The 21974-nt window shown below is 47.0% G+C and overlaps 1 protein-coding gene across 1 annotated transcript; it reads right to left on the minus strand.

Moving 5' to 3' along the window:
• Positions 1 to 8229: 8229 nt before the first annotated feature.
• Positions 8230 to 20270, minus strand: RTCB (RNA 2',3'-cyclic phosphate and 5'-OH ligase). The gene is made up of 12 exons (XM_050898057.1): positions 20178 to 20270; positions 19929 to 20007; positions 19133 to 19200; positions 17238 to 17337; positions 15816 to 15972; positions 15077 to 15233; positions 13797 to 13956; positions 12609 to 12784; positions 11823 to 12011; positions 11248 to 11358; positions 10415 to 10534; positions 8230 to 9337 (listed from the first exon to the last, which is right to left on the minus strand). Exons 1-12 carry the CDS (start codon positions 20268 to 20270, stop codon positions 9230 to 9232), a joined length of 1518 nt encoding a protein of 505 aa, XP_050754014.1. The 3' UTR covers positions 8230 to 9229.
• Between the last annotated feature and the right edge of the window lie 1704 nt (positions 20271 to 21974).

Genomic DNA, 21974 nt, shown 5'->3' on the forward strand with positions numbered 1-21974 from the left:
TCCATTGGTATTATATTTTACAACTACAGACAGACCACGGAGATTAAAATTCTTTGGCTGAGTCACCAAAGATGGGGAGGGGGGAGGCAGGTCCGCCGGGCGTTGTGAAAGGCAGGTTGAACACAAAACAAACTGAATCCAGCCTTTCATCCCCATGCGGTGCCATGGAGGCCGGGCCTTCCCCTGCGCCGGGAAGAAGGCAGACGCAGGCGGCAGGTGATGAGGGCAGAGCTAAGGGGACACCGGCACGAGGGGCCCTGCGTGCTGCAGAGATGGTGGAGGTGGCTTCTTGCCCTCGCATGGCAGCTGACTCAGGGCTAGGGAGGCCTCGGGGCTCTTCTCACTCCTTACGGCGCAATATTAATTTCTCATTTCCCTGGCAAACACGAATAACTGAAGAAGAAAATCATTTCCGGTTGATCCACAAGGGGTTTGGTTTTGTTTTGTTTTCCCGCTGGAACCAAAGGCCTCCCTTAAATGTTTTCTTCCCTGAAGTGCAGTGTTTTAGTTTGATCTCCAGATTTTTTGAAATCCTTCACGAAGTAAAGCTAAATGAAACCCCATGTGCTGACACGCATTGCTGAAATGTTTCCCGCTGAAAACGTCAGTCAAACGCTGTCCCTTTCCCTTTCCCACCTTCCCGACTAAACCCCCGATGAATTTGATGTGAGGTCTAGATGAGTCAAATATTCTTTATCAGCAAAAAAAAAATCTGCTGGAGGAAGACCACCCCGTGGCACCCCAGGTTGCCCTGGAAAACTGTCTTCACTGGGAAGGTAGCCAGAGGGAGCTGGTTTAGGCCATTGGTGGAAACCTCTCTGCTTAAGGCTGCCTTTTGCACAGCTTCAGTCCCTTTGTGCAGAGGGAACTGGAGCCGGCCAGAAGCTGCCACCGGATTATTTTCTCTTACAGTGCATGTTTTTTTATTGCACCAGATTATGGTTTTACACCTCAGCATCCAGCCCAGCCACCACTCCTCCACACTAGACGTTAGCCTTGCAAGTCAGGGAGACGGGCTAGTTCTGGCCTAACACTGGGATGTTCAGGAGAAGTCCTCCAAGAGCCTTTGCTGGCTGTCTGCACAACTGAAGATGTCCGAAAACTTTGTTAACTTGCTTCACACCCAGAACATGTCCGGAGTCTAGGTAAAGGAGGACTCAAATCCTCCAGGACTGTCCCAGCCCCTTTTCCTGAATCTCCTGCTCCAAGCAACACAGGTCCTTACTGAGACAGGCTTGTAGAAGTATGGTGGGAAGATCCCTAGAAGACTTCCCTGCCTCTGCAGTTGGCATGAATATTAGGACTAACTCAGTTACGAGCTCCCATTTCTCCCTCACTGATCCACTTGCCTCATGGCTGGTTTTTTGGGCAGCAGCACAGCCTGGATGCTCAGCAGAGCACTTCCTTTCCGCAGCAGCTTGTTCAGCTCCTGGGCATTCCATGGGGCACACTGCAGGCTGCAGAGAGCAATTCTGGTCTCCCAGGCTGCCCTCCCAGCACTTCTTGTCCATGTCTCACCCTTCTGCTAGCTTCAGCCTGCTCTCGTGCTGTCATCTCCTCCTGCAAAGAGAAGTCAAGGCTGCAGCTAGATCACTCAGTGGGGTTTTGTGTGCCGGGAACGAGAGGTTGTGTCTTCATCCTCCTCGCGATGGAGACAGTGGGACCCAAACATCCCCTTGAGCAACCTGACGCTCTCTTCAGCTCCTGTCCCTTAGCACATGAACACACGCAGATGGCAAAAGCGAGGTGGTGTGTTTAGCACTTCACACAAGTCTAGGTCCTGTAGCCTCAGAGCACAGAGGAATTTAGGCACCTCACTGGCACTGAACTCAAGGTGAGGATCTGGCTCAGAGGCCCTGCTTTGTAGCCAGAGGACTATGAAAAACTTTTCTAAGTTTTGCAGTGACTGCTTGAAACTCTGAACAGCTTACAAGCTCTTCTGCTTTCAGTCTGCTTTCAGTTTAGACTGTGACAGGAATGAACCCGTCCCTCCAGCAGTGCCAGAAGCCGCAGGAGAAGACGGGCATGCAGGGCTACTGCACACCTGCAGGGCTGGCACTGAGCACGGGACAGCCAGGGCCATGCTCTGCAGCGAGGTACTGTGGTGCTCAGCAGCACTCATAGGTGCAGAAGGAGGTGGTCCCTGCATCAGAGCTTGGTATTTAAATAGGAAAGACTGATAAAAAGTGAGAGTAAAGGAAGTTATTTTTATCCCCGTTTGCAGATAGGGCACCAAGACATAGGAAGATGAAGTGACTTGGTACAGGCTGGACAAGTCTGTGGTGGATAAGAGCGCTGAGAGCTGCTCTCTGGAGATGTACCCGAATGCCCCAGCCTTATGCCGAACTTTTCTCTCCAGGAACCAGTCTGTGATGGAGGATTCACTTTCTGCCAGAGGAGCAGGGAGGAAAGGAGACAGCAGTGGTGCTCTTGGCTGCTATTGATAATCATCAAATAGTTTGAATTCCTGCCCGAGAGACAAGGAAACGAATATTTGTCTCACAAACAAGGCTTCATGTTTCACAATCAAGATAAAACTTCTGCCTCATCCACTGACCATTAATGGAACTGCTCACAGGGTCTGGCAGGAAGAGCAGCCAGAAGCCTGCGTGTCTCCTGAACTAACAGGATTTTTGGAGACCTTGCCCAGGTCATCTGCAGCCCTGGGACTAAGGCGGGGAGGGATGGGGGGAACAGGAGGGACAAGACCTCTCCAGAGCAGTGCACAGCTCCTGGCATGCCATGTGCCTGTGAGCCAGGATCTCTGTCCCTCCCTGCTTGCCCTTCTGTGGCCTGGCTGGCTGCCCTACAGGTGCTGCAGCCCACCCCCCTGCTCCGAGACCGCTTCTCTGGGGGGGTTTCTGCACTATGGAGGTGCCCACCGGCTTTGCAGGCTCCTAGGGGAGGAGAGCACGCAGTGCTGCCTGCACAGCCCTGCCTGCACCCAAAGGCACCCTCCTGTCAGCACAGCCCCACGTCTTGGGCTGGGCAAAGAGGTTTCCATGGGTGGAGGGGTTTCCCCTCCATCCCAGGGCTCAGTCCCCCCACCTCTGCAGGGCTTCAGCCCTGCAGAGACACACAGGCTTATGTCAGGAAGGAGGTGGACAAAGTCCTTTCTGGGCTAGACTCAGAACACAGATACTCAAAACTCAAAATGGAGAAGAAAATACTCAAAATACTCAAAAAAAATCAAAATGGAGAAGAACATGCTCGTCACAGTCCTTTCTGTATCTGCCTGATAAAAAACACTCCTATTAGAGGTGAATGGAGAAAATCCCTTTAGCAACAGCTACAGTATAAATACCCTCCAGGGAAATAATAATTTACAGTGATACTTTTTTCTTCCTCATCCAGGAAGTGGTGAAGGATTTGGCAGGGAAACAGTGGAGAAACTGATCAGCCTACCTATGATTTTAAAGCTTGATAACTCATCTGTGAATGCCACAAATTTATAGTCCAACAATAATAAGCATTAGTCAAAAATAAAACAACCAGCTTGCTTTTTTTTTTTAAGATTAAAAGCGCAAACAGGTTGGTTACAATTCTTAAAAGCCAAGAGCTGGGTAACCAGGTGATTTACTGGCAAGGCATTCTTCCAGCTGGGAAACCCACCTTTTCCTTCTGCCTGGAACTGCAAAAAGGGTACCAAAAAGTTATGGAATTTTATTATTCTTTGGCAGTACAACCTGGAGCCTGCTACCTGAGGACTGAAACAGAAACGAAGCACGGTGCTTGTACCTGGAGACCTGACTGCTGTAACCTGAAGGGCTCGTGGTTCCTTGCCACAGGGGATGCTGCTGCCCACAGGGCCCGGGGAGGTTTTGGTGGCTGGTCTATGTCCTTCCCTCTGCTCTGGGGGGTGAAGAGCAACAATTTGGGGCAGAAGCACACTTGGGTGCTCGTGCTGACGTAGAAGAGCTAAGGCCAAGCTGTACGCAATCCCTCATACACTGCAGGCTAGGCAGGGTTCAGAGGTCCAGATCCTCCTGCATTATTTCAAGTACTGTATTTGCTTGCTTTTCATCTCCCTCCTTTCCCCCTTAAATTTTGTCATAAAACCCTAATGTCTTGTCCTCAGTGTGTATATTCACGACCACCAGCAGGCTGCTATTCTCCCTGGGCGGCTCTTCCCTACAAGGGTGCTCAGGTTTGATAATCTCCTACCACTTAATTGACTCAGGTAATAAGCTGCTGCTCTAACGCATCAGGGCTTGGACCTCATCGCACACACACCCACTGCCACATCTTCCCCTGTGGGAGCTGCACCCCTCCCTCCCCTTGGGTGCCCGCGGGGGCCCCCTCCCCTTCTGTTTCTTCTTCCCCTCCTGACACATGGCAGGGGAACAGGTTCCCCAGGTTTGCATTTCACAGGGAAGAGCAGAAAGCTCGACCTACCCAACTTCCCACCCCACGCCAGCTCGCTGGGGCTGAGAACGGAGAGGGGAAGAGCCTGGGGTCCCACCTCGCCTCCCTGACATGAGGCACAGCTTGTGCAGGGGAAAAAAAAGGGGTCGGTGCCTCAGCTTCCTCAGGCACCGAGGGAGGGGAGAAAGGAAGAAAACGTTTTCCCCCTTCCAACCACCTGCTGGGCAAAGCTGAGCCTAAGCAGAAAGCAGGGTGCTGGCTGTAGCTCAGCTGGGGTGGGGGAATGGGGGGAATAGCAATCCAGGCTGCCCCGGCACCTCTTTTTAGGAACAGGCTCCATCACAAGGCTGACTCAAACACCTCAGTATGTGAGGGCAGCCCAGCCCCTGCGTGTCTTTTGCTAAGCTAGTAAATGTTAGATTAAGTGCTGGCAGATGACTCCATTTCCCTTTCCTGGTCCCAATCTCTGCAATTAAGACTAGTGATTATTTTGGTTTCTGAACTTTATATACAATGTGAACCAAAGCAGTCTCCTGGGTTTTGGGAATGAGGGCGCAGTAAGATGGGGATGTGCTCAGCACCACGAAAGCCAGCAGCAGCAGCTCAGGCTGGGGATTGCTTGGCCAGTGCCTGGGAAGGCAGAGCTGCACATCTGCCGGGGGAGTTCAGGGGCTTTTCTGTGTCCTCTGCTCCCTGCTTCCCTCGGCTCACACACCATTCAGCACTCCCCCCACTGCAGGAAATGATCCCCACCCTTCTGTTATGTATTGCAATTAAAAAACAAAACCAAAAAACCCACCAGAAACCGCATAATTATTGGTGTTTTATGGGTGCCAGGAGGTTACCATCTTCCTCTCCCTCCCACAGTGCAGGGGACAAAGCACCTGCGCCTGGTATCGCCCTGGCCGGGGAGCTGCAGAGCTCCCACTTTTCCACCATACGCCTCCCACTGCCACCTCTCCAGGCAGAAAACCAGCGGCGCTGGCGATCAAAACCCCTCGCGCTAGGACAGGGCTCGAGAGCAAAGCAAATGCCAGGTACCGGCAGGGCCCGCTGCTTAATTGAAGCCTTCCTTCTGCAAGCAGGGGAGCGTGTTGGCACATGCTGCAGGAGGGATATTGCTTTGTCTGATAGCTTTGAAGACTGGCGGATGGAGGGAGAAGAGAAGAGGCCAGTTAAGTGTGTTTACGTTTGAGAGGAACAAAGGAGAGCGGAGGAGAGGGCGGGAGTGCCTGCGCCAGAGATGTGTCAGAGATCACTTGTTCCTCCTGGGCCAGAACACCAGCCCGGGACCACCAGCGGAGGAGGAAGCCGTGTGTGCGGAAGAGTGTTTAAAGCAGGGAGAGGAAAGTTAGAGCAGAGAAAAAAAAAAATCCCAAGAGACTTAGGATGGTGATAAACATGACACAGGTTAGACACCGGGCTCCCAACCAGTGGGGTGTGCGATACAGCGCAAATATACCACACCAGATAGCACTGCAAGCACGTACCTTGCTGGGTCCTGGTTTCCCTTGGGGAGGCTGTTAGGGGAGTTAGGGAGCCCTGGAGTACACAAAGTTTAACCAAGTCAAAGAGAAGGAGGCCATCAGCTGCACCCCAGCTCTGCCATCCGTTGTGGCAAATGAAACATGGGGCCCCTCGTTTGCAACACTGCTGGGAGGAACTGCCTTCCGGGGGGGTCTCACACAGCCCAGAGGCCGAGCGCTGCCCCTTCTGCCTCACACTGCATCCCGGCAAACAGCACCGCCCAGCACGAGGGATGCATTTAGAGGACTTTCTGAAAGAGTCATGAACCAGCAACAAAAACCTGAAGTGCTTTTCTGTTCGCCAGTTAATGCTATGCTAACAGTGACAGTAACAGCACCTGCACAAGCCCCTGAGCGCACCGCGAACAGTCAGTTACCGGCAAGAGAGGAAGCGCTCGCCCGTGCTTGCTGTTGCTGCACAGCACCAGTCCCTGCAGCAAGCCCTGTGAGCACAGAGAGAAGGCAGGTGCCATTGAAGCCACCACCAGAGATAATACCTTCTACTTCCCAGAGGCAGTAGCTCTGTTTTGGCAGGTCCAATCTGTAAGTTAAACCATCTTGTTCTCAAGCAGAGCGTACGATAAATGCAGTGAGCTATTTGTTCTCACTAAAAAGAAGCCTGCATCCAAGGACTGGTTTTATTGCACTGGCTGAAGGCAGACTTAATGCAGGCACCCTGTGCAAGCCCCAAGGCCAGCAAACTTTCTGCTGCAGGTCATCATACAGACAACTGAATCAACTACACCGAGGCACGGAATAGACGAGTGCCTGTGGTTGGACAGAGGTGTGCAACAGCTCCAGGGGCGTGGTGTAGATGTGGACCTCCTACCTGCAGTTTCCCACCAAAAAAAAGAAGGAAAAAAGGCCCTAACAATCATTCACCAAAGCTTTTCCAGTCTTTTGGGGAAGGGAGGGAAGCACATCATATACGAACAGATATTTCTGAGTTCTCAGTAACCTTCCATGGAAGCAGAGATGGTTCAATAACCACATTGGCTCTTTGGTGTTGCCAAAATGCTTCTGCAGATCCACCTGTATTTCAGCACATGAATTTTAATACTGCATGCCTTCCCTACCTACCATTTTTTTAATTTATTTTTTAAAATGCAGATTAAAAAAAGCTAGTGGACAGCCCTGTTTGGAGGAAAAAAAGACAGACTTGAATTAGAAGAACATCCAGGTTTAAATAAAGAACTGAGAGACATTTTACATTTTTACTCTTACTTTTTTAGGTCATTAGGAAACCAGCACTCTCCTCCATACAGCACAACATATAACCAAAACTAATACTAGCTTTGCAACAGGAAACCAAAACGGACAGCACTTCTTGCATTCTTGAATGCTAATGCATAAACGCTGAAGATCAGAAGACTTAAGGCATACACATGAGAGCACCTCCATGGTACATGATTCCTGCTTGTTGTAAAAAACTGAAATTTGTCTCTTAACAGCAATGGTAGGTAAAAGTTGAAAGGAGAACTGTATTTGAGAAATGCTTCTTTATTTTTAAATATGAATGTTCTAAGGGTTCCCTTGCATTCCACATCAGAGAGTCTGAAACATTTATAGACAGAAACTTCTGCATGGAACATGCACTTCTGCAGAAGATTTGAGACCAACAATTTGTCTTTCAGTCACTGGAGGCTAATTCACATTTCTAAGTGAAATGATTTTTGTTCTAAATTCAGCAACCGTCTCAGACCTCAGAAATGGCAATCTGGAACAATTCCACTGGAGAAAGCAGGGGAAAACAAGAAACTGTCTGTAAAGTCAGACCCACAAGGACTCACAGCAGTGACTAGTACTGCATGCGCTGCTTCTGAACCTGCAGCAAATACAGTATTTGAACTTAAGAAACGAATAAGCACAAAGTGCTTAAGACAGGCAAATGCCATTATGCCTCCTGAGATCAACAGGTTTCAGCCAAGATCCTAAACATAAAGGGATGTTTCATCAAAAGGCACTCGAGTCCATCAATCACTATCTGCTCCTTTTACATGAGTCCCTGGCAGGGCTCCACGCTTGCTTTGAGGTTTTGTTTTCCTCCAGGCGCCCTCTTGTGTCTGCATACAGACTTACAGGCAAGCTCCATCCCCTATCCAGGGAGGTGGACCCAGCGACAAATCGTAGCTATCACACTCTTTTCTAAACTTGGTTATGACAACAGCACTGCGTTGCCCTTCTCTTGCATCCTGCGAGAAATTCTGCCATCTGCACACTTCTTTGCAAGATCCATCAGCTGAAGTCACAAAATGTGGTGGGTTTCAAGCTCATATATGTACTTGAAAGTGGACAACAGACATTTTAGTCACGGAATAAACATGACACAGACACACTGCAGTGTCCATCTTCCCATTTTATTTGTAATCCCCAAAATGATCCAGTGGGGATAGTCAGCTTCCCCTCCAGTCTTGGTTAATGAACGTAAAAGAAACATCAGAAGTCACATCATACTGGGCCTGACCCTGCAACTGGACTCACTTAAATCAGAGCTGCAGGACACGGTGAGCAATGTTATCCAATCCAACTTTTACATGCTTAGGACTTTGCAAAATGTTGGATTAGCACAACAAGTTAAGTAAGTTAAGTCACAACTTTTACTGGGCAAACAAAACCTTTCAAAGCAACATACTCAGTCCTACTAGCATTTTCAGAAGACTGTGGAACACCTACTTGTACTGAGCCAAGTATACCAGGTGCTGTGTTAAATGGGAGAGGGTGGGGGAAGAGGGGAGGACTGTGCCTCAAGCCTAGCTAGTCCCTCTCAACCCAAGCGGGAGACCACTCCCAACTCCAGATTTCTTACCCAATTGCCACAAAACATGCAACAATATAGACTATGCATAAAGGAATCTGCAAACAGAGCAACCTCTCCCTGCCCAGAAGCGCTAGACCCTGCCTATCAGAGTACTTCTATACGCAGAAAGAGCTCCAGGCACTCAGGTGTGGAGACAGCAGGTCTGGTTCATACACCATCTTCGCTGATGGAGGTGGTCTTGCAGCACAGCAATTAGTGACAACTCAGGCAAGTCTGAAGTCCTGCCTGTGGAATCATCAGGCAAATGGGGGAGGGACTGCATACAAAAATCAAGACTTACTTATTTCTTTGCCCTTTCCTCACAAGAAAAGAACACCATATAACAAGGAGGGGGCCGGGGGGCATTAATTACAGCTAGGAGTGGTTAAAAATAGGGGTATCCTCAACTGTTGTGTTTCCAGAACAGGGATGTGATATCTGAGCATCCTACAGAGTCCAAGAGGTGTGGGAAGATGATGGTTCTAGTCAGTTTTGTGTAAGGCCTTGAGATGTCAGTGCGTTTCTGCTGCCTTGTCAGTTCCTAGCCTTTTATAACAGCAATAGGTCTCAGTTTAATGGCTTTCTTGCTGATGCCTGCTGCGTGGCAGGTGTTAACCACATCTGTCACGTTCTTGTAAGACTCTGGTGCCTGGAACGGGAATAGAGAAAAAAAAAAAAAAAGACAAAACTATAAACAACCTAAAGTCACAGGAAGTTAGATGTAGGCTTTTGATATCCCCTCTTCTCTTCGCAAAAATAGAATCATATGAATTGAGGGTGCACAAGTAGGTGAACATATTGAGAATCTGGCCACCTTACATATCTAAGAAATCTCCGAGACACTTAGCTTTCCAAATAAGCTTTCACTGTATTTCAGATAAAATACTAGCTATTTTGGTTCAGTTTTCCCTATATTCTCAGATAATCCAGTCCATGAGCATGTGAGAATGTCAAGCCTCATTGTCTGGCAGGAAGTCACTCCAACTTCCTCCTTACAGACAGCCTTTAAGATTTATCTTCACTGCCCCTTAGTGACAGGAATCAGGCTTGAACTCTAGAGCTTCCCCCTCCAGCATTCTGACAAGGAAGCTGCTCTTAAATGGAGATTTTAATGCGATCAACATGTTTGTAGAACACCAACACCCATAACAGCATAGTTCCAAATGATTAACACGCTTCTATGAGTGAGGTTGGGAACAGAAAAGACATTCTATCATGTTAATGCAGAGGAACTGGAAGTCATAATATTCAAAGTTTTCTAGCCATTCAGAGTTCTCTTCTTCTTGAGCAAATATAGGAATTAATCTTAAGAGGCGAATCTCTCATACTCTGCTAATGATCTACATGACAGCTGCAGTGTAAAGTAAGTTTAAAGCTGGGAGATCATTCAAGAAGAGAATCCATAAAACATAGCTACTTTTGTGATGCTCACACAAAGACTTCTCAGGGTTGATAGTAATTATCCCTATCGCCAGGCAGAAGAGGACAAAAACATACCCCCCAAAACCTGCCAAATAGGCATCTCCCCTTTCAGCAGGATTTCTGGGACAGGGAATACTTCATATTATTTTCCAAAAAACTGGATAGTTCTATCGGGAATCGCACAAGCTGTATATTTAGAGTACTAGTGATCACTTAGCACGGCGACGAATCAACTCAGGGAGGGTCATTCAGCCAAGGAGCAAGACCCCCTTTTCCCTCTCAGATAATGAAGTATTAAACTCACCTCTTCCATGACCAGTTTGGGAGAAGCAACACGGATGGCAATGCCCATGTCAGCCAGCTTGTCCAATACATCCTGGAAGTCCAAGTTACGTCGAGATTTGGCTCGAGACAGTGCACGACCCTAGACAACAGTTTTGTTAGTTCTATTTTTTGTAGCAGTTTGGAAAAAAAGAGAACTCTTTCTTATTAAAGAAAAACATTATTACATTATAAGCAAACATAGAACGGCTGAGGGCACAGACCACAGTAAGCCACAAACCAGGAAATTAATTTAGACTTTAGGTGATGGGCTCCTGCAAAATCCCGTATCTGGTATGATTGCTAGGAAAGTTGCATGTGTATAACATACTAGTCTGCAAATGTCTTTTTACCCAAACCACTTCTCAGACAGTGTTCAGGAGTCAGAGTTTTACTGGAAGCTATTTCTCTTCCTCAGTCATCCTTGTCTCACACTGTAAATAACAGGAGAGAAAACACCTTCTTCTAACTACTGAGGAGTTTTATCTGGACAGCCTCAGCATAGTTAATCCTTCTTGTTAGCTCAAGAGATATCAGAATTTGGTAAAAGGAGCTCATTCTCCTCATCTTCATCCTAACCTTTCCCTTGTATAAAGAAGCATCCCCTAATTTTTTTGCAGCAGTAGTCAAAACTATTCAGTAAGGCACAAAGAGGACTTTAGCCTACAGTCATCCTGGACTTGGATTACTGTGGCAAGGCTACTCTCTACTTGCATGACCAACAGATGAATCACACGCTGGATGACCCTTGAACAACCTTGTTCTCTGGATGACAGTCCCACTCCAGTCCCTTCCTGAAATGACTTTTTGACTTACAGCTCCATGGCAAGTAGTTCCGAAGGTCTCAGTCATGCCTTGCTCTGTGCCAGTAAGAACATAGCTACAGGTACCCATAGTCCCACCGATCAAAACAGGCTGTCCGGTCAGCTGTGGATGCAAATAAGTGTTAATTCACCAAGAAAAAGCCTAAAAAACTCATTCTTAATAAAAGTCTGAGAGAAACCACATCTCCAGAAAAGGAGCTCAGGTTCACAGTCCTTCAGAGCATCCCTGCTTGCCTCAGGTGCCTGGTATCAAGGATTCCGGACCAGCAGATCAAGAGACTTGTGTCGAACAGGCAGACAAGGCAAATCACTGAAGCCTGCCCTAGGTATGAAACACTTCCTTCCCTTCGTGATCTTTCAACCACTGTGGGTGTGGAGTAGAAGAGGGAGCTCAGTGTCCCAAAGTTCTAACACACAGACAAGCAGAATGTTGCCATCCTACTAGAGTTCCAGTGCTGTTAGCTCAAAAAAGGAACTCACAGCATTTGTATCTCTGTTAGGGACCCTAAAACTGTCCGATTCATCCAGAATTCTCTTCTGATTTCCTTCTCCCACAGCTAAACTTACTTGATAATCAACAGCAATAAGAGGATGGTGAGGAGGAAAGGCCCTGGTTGATCCCTTTCTGTGCACCAGCAGAGTCCGCTCCTTTCCATCTACTACATGTTGCTCCACTTTGGCAATGTTGTGAGACACATCATAGATAACATGCATATCAAGGTCATCTGGGGTTGTGTTGAAGACTTTGGCAAAGGCCTAAAAAGAAAGCAAACCAGGACTTCAAATACAAGAAGATAACCGCTGTGTACATGTGGAAGATTTACAATCTTTTTAGGAATCAAAAGCAACACATTTGCTTGAAAGTGTTTCTTACTGGTAAGTCAGTGACCTACACTTGGCATGGCAGGTAAGAAATTTCAGTCAAATTCAGCCACCACAGAATTGAATACAACAGTGCTGAGTGTGACAAAACTGGACCGTCTAGATTGTTTATCTGCCCACTGGCAGTTTTAATGCTGGAATTCAACCAGATATCAGCTAGACAAATTCTTGCAACTCTGAAAAGTTGGCTTCAGCAGTGTAAAAACAATTTTATTGCATCCTCTTCCAGTTCAAGGCATTTTCAAAAATATTGCCTAAGTGGCTTCTGCAAGTACAATCCAGTCATGTTGAGAGGTTTTAGATGGATTGCCATGACTGCAGCTTTGTGCAAGTCTCTCCAGAAAACACAGTTAAAGAAGCACAAAAATGAAAATTATGTTAAATACTGCAGCTACTGCGTTTTCTGTACGTCTGGGATAAAGCAGGAGATCCGTACCACAACATTTGTATCAGAGACAACTCTGCTCCTACCTGTCTCGTTAGAAAAGTCATAGAAGAGCGGTTGACCCATGCATAGTTTCCAGCAGCTGCCATTCCCTTCAAGTAATCCTGTCCCTCTGCGGAGGCAATCCTGGCACATGCCAGCTGGCGATCATTCACTATGATTTTGTCCCGTTTCATAGCTTTTTCCATAGCCACCAACGCATCTGGGAAATAAACACAATAAGTCTAAGGGACTTCTTAATTTTGTTTCAATGTGTGAGATTAACATGGCACTCTATAATTTGTATTCTAAAACTGAATACATCTGTCCAATGGTCAAACCTATGGCTACTTCTCAAATGCAAAAGCGAATCTGTGGCAGATCATCATTAATTGTTTGCAAACAGCATTCCCCAAGACTATTTTTAGAAAGAAAAGTTAAGAGGCTCAGGTGTACCAGAAAGAATTCTCCACTTCGACAAAAGCATTTCAATCTAGTGATAAATTCTAATGTGAGCACTTCACTTGGGTTCAAAACAATAAACGCAGATGTAACACTTTTTTTGTGACCCAAGAATTTAGTCTTTTCTTTTTCTGCTGCAGGAATGCCTGCCTCTGTTACACTAGAGATTATGGACTCACTGTCCTAAGCAAATACATATAAAGACAGCCTCTCAACCAGAAAGAAGATTCAGTGAAAATCTCCATACTCTCTTGATCATAGAATAATTTAGTTTGGAAGGGACTTCTGGAAGTTGTGTAGTCCTATCACTTGCCTAAAGCAGCTCCAGCTATATCAGGTTGCTCAGGGTCTTAGTCAAGTTTTGAGTATCTCCAAGGATGCTGGTTCTACAACTTCTCTAAGCAACCTGTTCCAGCATTTGACCACTTTAATGGTTAAAAAAAATAAATGAAAATTCTAGTATCTAATTGGAATTTCCCATGTTCCAGCATGAGTCTGACATCTCTTATCCTATCGTCATGTGGACACATAATAGCAAGATCAATACTCTGCATGACCAAAGACAATTAACACATTGGTTTTAAACCTATCATTGCTAAGAGGCTTGAAAACACATGTGAGAGCAAGCAGACACAATTCAAGGCAAGCCCTGTCAAGGCAACTCAGCAATTACACTGTAAGAAATGCTATTTGGTGCTGCAGTTTACTGTTGATGACGAGACCATGCCGAAGAGTTTGCTTCACTCCAGGTACCTACGCCAGTCAGATCGTACCTGTGGCAACCTGGTGGCCCAGACCTCTGCTGCCACTGTGGATCATCACGCACACCTGCCCTTTGTGGTCGATACCCATCTTCCTGGCAGCATATTCGTTGTAAATGTCATCCACAACCTGGATCTCGGCGTAATGATTTCCTGCTCCCAGGGTCCCCAGCTGCCAATCACAACACACTGATCAGACAGTGCTAGTAAAGCAGCCTCTGGGAGCACAGGGGAGAGCTATGGGAATACAGGCAATAGGGAAAATTGCTACAGCAAGGTTTTGGTTTTAGAAAAGTTTTTCCAGGAAAAAAAAAAAATCCCCATATAAACTGAAAGGAAGTAGAACACAGTAGCATCATCACTGTCCTCTTTGTTCCGATTTATAACTATTTTTACTGTTGGAACAAGACTGCAGTTAAACAAAAGGACCAGGATCTACAGACTGTGCTGCCACTTTTTTCCAACTTAATTAGGCCTTGTTGAAAGATGGGAAGAGTACAGAGTATTGAGAATTCATCTTCAATTTGTATAGGCAAGGCAGACATACAGTCTTATACTTGGTTATAACTCCACAAGGAAGTTACAACATCCTGTTAATTAGGTACTTACAACCTTTCAGTAGATTAGAGCAAGATATTCCATTTCCAAGCCCAAATTTTTTCAACTCCATACAGATGATCATTTATTTGCAAGGCAAGTGTGAAAATCGAGGACGTAAGATTATTTTGAGGTTAAAATGCTATAATCTTGCAGCACCACAATTCATAAAACTCAAGAAGTCATGTAAAAGAAAGCTTTACAAACGGTAACGTTAGTATAGCCATCTCAAAAGCGTTCCACCCAGAGCAATGAGATACTATGTATAGAAATGAACTCCAACCCTTGAACAGCAATTCAAAGTTATGAGCTAGTTCCATTTATTATGATATCCTTCCTTGCCCTGCTATTAACTTGCTGAGCAAACAAGAAGAAAAGTTGCAGAATCACTTGCCTGTCTCTTAAAAACAAAACTAGATCTGGATGGGGAAATGCTACCAAACATGCATTCCAGCACCAGGTGTTAACTGATAAAAAACTGATGGCCCCAGGGACCTTGGGTATGCCCAGTATCATTTCCCTCTGTTACAGTTCTGTCAAGAATTATTCAGAAATGGCCCCACCATCTCACCTTTCCCCCTGCCCAGAAATGCTAGGCACAGTTTCAAGAAAAGACACAAAATTAGAGAACTACCCGCTAACCTTTACATTTGAACCCTGGGAGCACTCACAGCCCTCCTGAAACATAACATTACCTGAGGCAGGCCCCTCTTCTTTGCTCTTGAGGAGACCTTGTTGGGGTCAGCCTGCAGCATTCTTCCATATTCCTCACAGTGCTCCTTGTCCTCTGCCCAGGCATAGCCTTCCCGGAGAGACCAGTCCACACCCATTTCTAGCGCCTCTTCCAAATCCCTGCAATTATCAAACACCCGCATAAGTGTTATCCTTAGAAATCCTCAAAACTCCACTGGCTATGGCCCTGAGCAACCCAATGTAACTTTGTTGTTGGACCTGCCTTCGGAGTTAGCCCTCCTTCGTGCAAGGAGTTGGACAAGATGACCTCAAGAAATACTATCCAACCTAAATTATTCTATGATTTTATGATCAGCCCCCAACTCCCCTAACAAGAAGTCCAACTTCTCAATACTTCATGAAAATCAAGCTCTACAAATATATTAATTTTAGATAGGTCATTGCTTTTTCCTCTTTGTTGTGTGGGGAATATCTTATTTTCTCTCTCATCCTTTTCTGTCAGAAGAAATGAGAACCTTTCAAGAACTTTTAGTTATTTCAGGGTTTTAAATGGGGGAAGAAACAGCTGACTGTGCATTGATGATTATGCCAGTCGTCCTGGTGAAGCGCATATGCAGAAAGAATGGAAAGAGGTTTAGAATTACTTTCTGTTTCTTAAAGTCTCCCACTGATGAATCTTTCATCAAAATAAACACCAGAGATGTCCCCTCTAGTGATGTCCGCACCAAGTCATTCTCTTACTTGGCATTCATGGGGATGACACCTTTGGAGCCCACACCGACAGGAATGTGGTCAAACATAGCCTGGGCGAGCTGCTCCTTCACAGGCTGCACATCACTTTCATCCAAATTTGTACGTAGTAAGCGGACACCACAGTTGATGTCAAATCCAACACCACCTGAAGTGTAGAAAAAGCCATGGAGTTAATAAAGTGTGCTGATGGTGAGCACTTGCTGAATATTTGTCTTAAATCAGTGTCCCTGCTGACAGGGAGTACGTACTGAATGCTGTGATCTTACACCTTCTTTCTGACACAATACTGGGAAAAAAGCAGAACTGCATTAAGCTTCATTTTAATAGATCTACGAGAAGCCTCAGATTTCAAGACAACCAAAAATGTAGTCTTGCAGAGAAAATCTTGAAAACTCTTGAAAAAAAACCAAACAGGTTTTCAGTCCTGAGCATATGCTCTACAGACATAGATGTACAATTGTCTACAGAGCTCTATGTTTACAAAGTTGCTCCAGCAAGTAGACAAAAAGTAGACACAACTATAAAATATACTGTCCACAGAAAGTAGAGGATGTTCCTGTTCTTCTGCCTAAGGTTAGAAGAAGAGTGACAGATCTTAGCACGGCTCCCTGATGTAAGATGTTCTCGAAAGCAAGCCCCTGAAAGCAAGTCCTTTTTGAATCTTCACTGGAATAAATAATAATTAGTTATAACAAGTGATAAATACTTACAAGGAATATTAAACTTCAGTGCTTTGTGTTTTGCTTAACACTTAGTATTTAATAAAAATAAATACTGCAAGGCAAGGCCTAATGTGAAAGGCCAATCATGCCACCTTTAGTATGAAGGTCCTGGTATTAACTAGTGTCAGAGCGGGGGGATACCAGACTAACAGATCTTGGGTCTGAGTCAATCAGGAACACTGGAACTGCCTGAAGCAAACCTGAAATGTGAATATCATGTTTCATAACAACCACAAAAGCAGCTCCAGACCATCAGTAATTAAAGACCCAGGTGTTTATTAAAAAGACAGACATATTCTAAGGTCACATTCTTAATAAAGTGTAGAAATAGTCTCAAAAGATGTTTTCAAACATTGCTCAAAGAAAAGCGTCAGTTCTTTATCAGCCTGGCGAAACCCAAGTTCAAAGTCTTGTGCTCTCCTTTCAAAACTGGGGGGTATCATGAGCCCAAGCCAAAAACACAAGGGCAATTCTCTCTGTACCGTTTAGATGTTTTCAGTGTAACCACCTGCTCCATAAAGAATAAAGATTCTGAGTGCAAGAATTAAGCACCTTTTAACTCCCTATAATTCACATATTTTTTGCTTTGGTTCTGCATATAAAGTACTGTAAAGACCTGCCATTTCAAAAAGTATTTTTATGCCATCCCAGATATTTCTCAGTGCAGGTTAAGTCAGTGTATCCTTACCTGGTGAAACCACTGCTTCAGGATCATTCATATCAAAGGCAGCCATGTTGCCAATGGCAAACCCATAGCCAGAATGGACATCTGGAAGGCCTATTGATCTCTGAAAGACAATGAAGGAAATTTTGAAAGTTTTATGAAACTGTATGCTGCACAGAGTCACCTTGGTTATGCTTTGCCTCATGGCAGTGGTTGTCACATTTGCAAACAAATATACCAAAAAGAGAATGGATGTTCAGATGAAGATGGAGTAAACACATCAATTCAGGTAAGTATCTAAATTCCTGCAGTTACAGGACAGACAGTCAAAGAAAGCAGATCTCACTTTATAGCAAACACCCAGTGGCTAGTCAGCTGAGAAGTCCCCTTGGCTCCAGGGGCCAGATCTCAAGAAAACTTATTAAGAGAAGCTGAAACACCTAAATGTAGGAATTGTGATCTCAAACTGAATTCTAACCTAGCTTTTTCTTGGACTCAAGAGTCCTTGCATTCAAAACTTACGCAGGCATAGCTTATGAGTAGCATAAAGCAGAGACCTAAGAGTGAAGATGTGTTCATCTTTACCAAGTTACATCCAGAGACATCTGCAGTATTTAAATACTGTAAATTTTAACAAGGGAAGAGTTTAGTGCTATGGAATGGAATCATAAAACAGTCAACATTTTCTCTTCTTAGCTGTGTCATCGAACACTGACCAAAGACTGCACCCTGTAGGCAGGAAAAAGTCATCCTTTTAGGATGATATCCTGACAGGACAGGAGCTGTGTCATTTTAATTTATAAAAGAATTCTTTTTATTGAACCTTTTCATCTTACTACTAATTAAAGAAAAAGCATGCTTCTACACAGCTCCACAAGTCCAAAGTATATCTAGCCTGGCAAGTTTAGATTAGGACACCACAAACAGCACTCCACAATCTATTTAAGCAACCAACCAAACAAAAAAGCCCCAAACACCCAGAAAACTGTCAGAAATTAGAACTCTTCAATGTGTGTTAAACTGTTACCATACATTAAAAAGAACAGTACTTTTCAGTGGGATTATGTGCTGCTTCTGCCTCCCCTTGCCATCACCAAGAAATCTCTTGGTTTGGAAATAAAAAGTGAAGGTTTGAATAGACAGATGATCGTAACATCTCTCCTATGAACTACCAGCAAAAATTCCTATTTTAACAGGTTGCTACTATTCTACCTTACCCTCTTTTTGGTTGACCACTAAGGCATTTTAACGGCATGACGGGCTGCCTTTTACTACAGACAGAAATTCAAAACCTTTGCCAAGTCACCAAGAGAAACAATTAAAAAAAGAAAATTCTGTTATTTGTTGCTTATTAATATATGCAATATTGAACATGAAACAGACCATTTCCACATCGTACTTAGCGCTTCTTGAAAAGTGCTCCAGCCTAGTATTTTCCTCCTGCATCATCATATCTGATGTTTCGCTTCCAAAAATGCTTGGGGTGAGGGAGAGGAGTGTTGAATGCATGGGAAGGCTCACTACCAACATTAGGGCAGCAACAATAATACAGACAACAATATCACCTCTCCTCACTTCTCCATGCGTTCCAGGTCAGCAGAGGCAACTCAAAAACAACAAACAGACAATACGAGCAGTGGGGGAAAGGTGGCTCAAGCAAACTGAAACAGCATAAAGCAACGCTAAAAAATTTCACGTCAAAAAGGCAGTCAATGAAGTAAGTGGATACTTTGCTTTCTGACAACTTAGTTTTACAGCCTCCCCTTGCAAGCACTCCTTACTCAGAGAAAGGTTCCTAACACACAGACTGTCCTGAAAAGAACTTTGGTCCATACTCACAACGGAGTTCCCATTTAGAAGGCAATAATCACTGGCAAATAAGAAGAGAAAACCAGCAATTCTCTATAGGAGTTACTCACATGAACAATGCCAGGTAATGCAGCCACATTCCCAATCTGTTTCATAGCAGGCAAAAAGCCACCTGCACCTGAAAAAAAGAAAGAGAAAAAAAAAATAACGTAAAGAATCTGATAATTTACCGTGGTAATCACAATGAAGCACTTTCTAAAAAGCTTGCTCAAAACACTGGCAAATCAGAAGTCAGCCACCAACAAGTATTCTAATCTGGTGAGAAGCACATAGCACTATGCATGATCTGCAGCTTCATTAAATGAGGTATTATTCTAAAATCCTCCCCCTGCTGTGTTAGTGCCAATGCAGACCGATCTGTGCTAACAACAGAAGTGTGTTACCACCAGCCCAGCTGTCATATCTGGATCCAGCCCTGTGCTCCAGCCCCGCACAGAACAAACAGGCCTGGGCTACAGCCCCCACCAAAGTAAACTCTGAGAGCAGGCACTCAGGGAATGCTTCGGAGCACAGAGGGCAGCCAGCAAGACTGTGCCCACCCATCTCATCTGGGCACAGGATATGCTACAGCTGCAGATGACAGCCATGTGCTGCTCACCAGGCCACAGTGGCTGGCAAAGGCGAGAAAACTCATTCTTGTTTGCTGCCTCTCCAGACCCGCCAGCCAGGACATGTACTGGGCCTGCCCCCGCTGCCTCTGCTACACTCTGGTCCCTTCAGGGCCCACGGACAGCGTGGTTTGAACCCAGGTGCTCAGCGAGGCCTTCGAGGCCACGGCAAGGAGCATGTGAAGAAACCCGCAGGGTCAGAGGCCCGCCCCCCCCGGCTCCCCCCGGCCGGACGCACCTCCGCCGCGACAGGCGTTGCGCAGCTCCTCGAACATCAGCTTTTCCAGGGGGTCGTTCACGTAGAAAACGCCCTCCACCTGCGGGGAGAGCTGTCAGGGCGGCCGGCACCGGGCCGGGGCTGCAGCCGACAACGGGCCGAACCGGGACGGGCCCGCCCCCCCCCGCCGCGTCCCCCGGGTGGGCCGCCCCTCACCCCCCGGGCACCCAAGGGCTCCTGGCTGAGCCCAACACCCCCCCCCCCACGCACGTGCATGTTCGGCACGAAGCCCTTCTTGATCCGCCAGCAGTTCTTGTCGATCTTGTCCAAGTACTGCAGCTCATCGTTGTAGCTGCGGCTCATGGCGGCGGCGCTCCCGGTCAGCAGCTCCCCGTCAGCGCGGCCGCCAGCACCCGGCCAACGGCAGGAAGCGACGGCGGCCGCCGAGGGTCACACCGCCTCAGCCGCGGCAAGCAGCGGACAGCAGCCGCCGAGGGTCAAACTTCCTCGGGGGGGGGGGGGGGGGGGGGGGGGGGGGGGGGGGCGGGACGACTGCGGGAGGGCGGGAAACTGGCGGCTGCCAGCGCCCCCTGGCGTCCCGCCGCGGGGCGGCCTTCACCCGGGAGAGGCGCTGCCGCAGCCAGCCGGCCCCGCGCGTCCAGGCTGGGGCGTCCTCAGGGGAGGCCGCTCGCTTCCTTCGCCTCCGAGGCTGCTCAGAGGCCCTCTCTGGCCACCCGGCTTGCTTACGCCCTGTCGCTCCCTCACCCCTGCCTCAGGCCGGGCAGGATGCAACGCCGTGAGGCCTGGAGGCGCTCCAGCCTGGTGGAGATGCGGGGTCGAGTCCTCCGGCCGGCCCCCGGTTCCCTATGTGCCACAGCCATCTCCCACCGCACTGGAGCAGCTGGGGCAGCCCGGGCGAGGCACCCGGTACCAGGCGAGGCACCCGGTACTCGTGGGGCGAGGGCGTGAAGGGGAGCGCAGGCCTGGGCCGTGCTGGGGTGAGGGAAGTCGGGTTTGTGCCTGGCAACTTCCTCCCTCACACCGCATATGACTTTTGGGCTGGCTTTGCGGAAGAAACAAGTGGTTTTTCACGTGCCTGTGGCTAACAAAAGCTGTGTGTCTGTGTGTGCCATCCCCCTGGGGCAGGGCAGTTTCGGCCTGCAGGGTGTTTAGGTACCACTCCACTGCAGGTGGATGGGTAGAGTTTGTTGAACTACAACAGTCAGGCAAAAGCTGCCTGCACCCCATCATCAATTGCGTTTCTCAGCCTGAGGAAGACAGCTTTTTGCTGTGTAGTCTTGGCTTGAAAAGGGCTCCTGTTGCGGAGCGAGAGGCATGGGGACGGCTAGGGTCTGGGCACCACGCCAGGTGGATGGGGCTTTGTGCAGGGCTGGTTTGGGGCTCACAAAAGCAGCAGAACACAGCGGCACACGGCATCTCAACCTTTGTTTCTCCGCTGTTGGTGCTAGTTTGGGAGGCCTGAGCCTGCTTCCCGTTCAGGCTTGGCCAAAGAACAAGCACCTAAACACTGCAGGGCAGGCATATCCCTCTGCAGAACTGTGTTCAGATTTGCACACTAATAAAGAAAGTGTTGAAAAAGAAGGGGGAGAAAGAAAGAGGGTAAGACAACATACCAAAGTGAAGTAAGAAGTAAAGTATCTGTGTCCTGGTTTCGGCTGGGACAGAGTTAACTTTCTTTTTAGTAGCTGGTACAGTGCTGTGTTTTGGATTTAGTGTGAGAATGATGTTGATAACACTCTGATGTTTTAGTTGTTGCTAAGTAGCGCTTAAAAGCCAAGGACTTTCCAGTTTCCCGTGCTCTGCCAGTAAGCAGGTGTGCAAGAAGCTGGGAGGGAGCAGAGCCGGGGCAGCTGACTTGAACTAGCCAAAGGGGTATTCCATACCATGGAACGTCATGCCCAGTATATAAACAGGGGGGAGTTGGCTGGGCGGCGCGGATCGTGGCTCGGGAACTAACTGGGCATCGGTCAGCGGGTGGTGAGCAATTGCATTGTGCACCACTGGTGGTTTTTTGTTTGTTTGGTTGGTTTGTTTTTTTTTTTCCCT

The sequence above is a fragment of the Gymnogyps californianus genome, chromosome 1 (assembly GCF_018139145.2).
Source record: "Gymnogyps californianus isolate 813 chromosome 1, ASM1813914v2, whole genome shotgun sequence".
Taxonomy (NCBI): Eukaryota; Metazoa; Chordata; class Aves; order Accipitriformes; family Cathartidae; genus Gymnogyps; species Gymnogyps californianus.

Coding starts and splice junctions, on each gene's coding strand:
- RTCB (XM_050898057.1), bottom strand. CDS start 20,270: ATGAGCCGCAGCTACAACGATGAGCTGCAGTACTTGGACAAGATCGAC. Junction 15,973..17,237: donor TGAAGCAGTGGTTTCACCAG/GTAAGGATACAC, acceptor TCTACACTTCAG/GTGGTGTTGGATTTGACATC. Junction 12,785..13,796: donor GGGCCACCAGGTTGCCACAG/GTACGATCTGAC, acceptor TTTATTTCCCAG/ATGCGTTGGTGGCTATGGAA.